The sequence below is a fragment of the Chelonia mydas genome, chromosome 13, assembly GCF_015237465.2.
Source record: "Chelonia mydas isolate rCheMyd1 chromosome 13, rCheMyd1.pri.v2, whole genome shotgun sequence".
Lineage (NCBI taxonomy): Eukaryota > Metazoa > Chordata > Testudines > Cheloniidae > Chelonia > Chelonia mydas.
The window spans coordinates 30,339,782-30,342,774 of NC_051253.2; the positions used below are offsets into that span (position 1 = coordinate 30,339,782).

Below are 2,993 nucleotides of genomic sequence, written 5' to 3' on the forward strand. Positions count from 1 at the left end.
CTTCTTTTGTTCTGCCTTTTGGTAATTTTCCACAGCTCTAAACCCCCCTCCCTTCAGACAAGAGGAGGAAGTGTCTTCTCCGAGCTAAAGCAAAGCCACTGTCCCAAGGTGTTTGACTTTGAACGGACGATCACTCACCATTGTCTCTGGCCTGGCAGAGCTGTGACCCAACCCTGGTAACTCATGGGGAGCCATACACACGGGCTTTCCAGGACACAGTAATTTCATGCTACAATTTCATAAAATCGCCCACAGTTCAGAAGTGATGCTGATAGACCCTTCAGTTCATCACAGCTCCATGTTCAAATAACATTTTTATTTTTGCATCCATTTTTTATTCTAGACAGACTCTTGCACAGGGGGCTCATATCCATCGGCTCGCTCTACTTTAGCGCCTGTCTCGTCCCCAGAAGGTTTTCCAGTGCCACCACCTTCACCGTGCAGTTCCATCAGCTTGCCCAATTCAAACTTGGGCTTCTTAAGCATCGTCACTTTGAGGACATACACATCATGAAGAGGGTAGATGGATTGACAAGCTTTTTCTATGTCTTTGCCAATACTGTCTGGGATCAGCTTATTGACAACTTCTTTCAGATCATTAGTTTGCACCTCTCGTGTCATGATTTCCATCATCTTCTTGCGAATTTGGCGGACCTGCTGGTGCTGGGCATATGAGGTCTTGCAAATCTGGTTATTGCGCTTCTTGGTAAAACCCACGCAAAAGAGGCATAGATAGCCATTGGTAGTTTTGACATCAAGATGGGCTTCAATCACTGTCTGCCATTTTTTGACCATGGAACATATCTTGTCATGGGTGAGGTCCATTCCATGGAAGTTAGTCAGCAGATAGGTTCCTGCTGCCTCTCAGCCCTGAAATCTCCAGCTGTGTTCACCAGTTTAGGCCCAAAAGAGTTGACCTTTTGACTTCAGAGCTAGTGTAGTCAGGCTTGTGGTTTGGTCTGCACTGTAGCATGATTGAGTACCTCTGTCCCACTTAGTCAGAGCTAGAGCTATCATGCCGTGACAACAGCCAATACAACTTGTAACCCTGCTGCCAGTCAGTGTTGGCAGCAACCAGGGCTGGGCTCAGTGTCTAGGAGTTCCTTTTCAACAATACAACACAAAACCAGCTTGAGTCCCCACCCAGTGACCTGGGACAATTACACACCACCTCCTGGGTGCCTCTAAGAGGCAATACTTCCCCTCTTGCAAGCACAGAGTCTGAGTGGAGCAAAAAACTTTTAATAAAAGGAGGGAAGTAATGGCATTAATTTGTGAAACACCACAAACAGGGTTCATAAACATAAACCATGAGCAAAAGACTGACCCCCAAGTAAGTTGGGCAGTGTTCTTTTCCCTCAGGTTCTTAAGTCCAGCAACCAAAAGTCCCTTTAACATGCCCATCCCTTCGCTGCACCCCACTCACAGTTGTCCTTGGTCAGTGCAGACCCAGAGTTCAGAGGTGCATCTGCAGATTTCAGCTCCCACCCTGGGCAGAGGAGGGAAAGAAGGTACCTTACTCGCTCTGCTTCCCAGGCTCTACTCCGATCCTCTCTGCCAGCCGCTCCGCTGGCCAATCACTGTGCCTCTCCACCAGCTGCCTTGCCGGCCGACTACCACGCCTTTCCACTGGCCGTCCTGCCATGGCCGATTGCTAATCCACAAGGATGTCTTCAGGTCCCACCACTCAACCCAGCTCTCAGTGATTTCAGCTGTTAGTGGGGGAGCCTCACTGCTGGTGCACACTAAGTAGTCTCTTGCGTCAGAGATATTGTCCCAAAGCAGGTCTAACACTCAGATCTAGGTATCAGTGATTTCAGCTCTGTGGTGTGTAAAAAGACTCTCAATTGAGTCTAAATTAGTTCTTTTATTACACAGTGGAGAGAGAACAGGTCAAATGGTGTCTAAGACCCTTAAGCCGGGCCCACACCACCCTCTCTCTCAACTCACTGGGCTTTGGAACCCATGTCCCCTGCCTAGCGAGTCCCTCAGTTGGGGTATGCCAAGTACAGTTCCACTGCCCTTGATTCACACAACAAGAATAAGAAATGTTTTTACAGGTCCCACATGCTGCCTGGCTAAGGAACCTGACTCACAGAAGCTGGCTGACCACATTGGAAACACGTGTCCCCTCCTTGGCTTCCTAGCTGGCTGTCTCCCAAGGTGCTTGTCACTTTTGTAGCCGTCTCTGCTCACCCCACAGTGCCTGAGCCCTTCCTCATTCCCACCTCTGGCTGTTCAAGGATGAACTGCTGCATCTTGTGAGGATGTTTGGTGAAATGCTGGTTGCATGAGTTTCAGCCCTGAGGCAGGTTTGTAAAGCCTTTTCCTGGGATAGTTAATTGCCACAAGCCATGTTCAAAAGCCTGCCATGCAGAGTCTGGCTCTGGATCCTGTTGTCTTTGCTTTCTACACAACATTCAGAATATGGGGAACCCACACTGGCACAACTGGATTCCAAATACAGTAGAACCGCAGAGTTATGAACATCTCAGGAATGGAGAATGCGTCTGAAATGTTCGTAACTCTGAACAAAACGCTATGGTGGCTCTTTCAAAAGTTTACAACTGAACATTGACTTAACACAGCTTTGAAACTTTACTATGCCAAAGAAAAATGCTGCTTTTAACCATCTTAATTTAAATGAAACAAGCACAGAAACAGTTTCCTTACTCTGTCAAATCTTTTTTTAAACTTTCCCTTTATTTTTAGTAGTTTAGGTTTCGCACAGTACTGCACTGTGTTTGCTTGTTTTTTTATTTGCTGCTGCCTGATTGCATACTTCCATCTCCAAGTGAGATGCGTCTGCCACTCTGGTGTTCGTAACTGAGGTTCTACTGTAGCCCTGTTATTTATGTGCAAATATACCAGCCTAGCTCCCTGTGTACACTGCTGCTCTGGCAGGGATCGGAATGGGTACACTCTGCAATAGAAGGCAAGGAGGCCCCATAGAGGGCTCCCAAATGATTTAAAGGGATACCACCCAATTCCTA

General features: G+C 47.4%; 1 protein-coding gene across 1 annotated transcript; it reads right to left on the reverse strand.

Moving 5' to 3' along the window:
* Positions 1-318: 318 nt before the first annotated feature.
* On the reverse strand, positions 319-854 carry LOC102929743 (40S ribosomal protein S3a). Its single transcript, XM_027829088.3, has one exon. The coding sequence runs from the start codon at positions 823-825 to the stop codon at positions 340-342; it is 486 nt and encodes a 161-aa protein (XP_027684889.3). The 5' UTR covers positions 826-854; the 3' UTR covers positions 319-339.
* Positions 855-2,993: the final 2,139 nt, after the last annotated feature.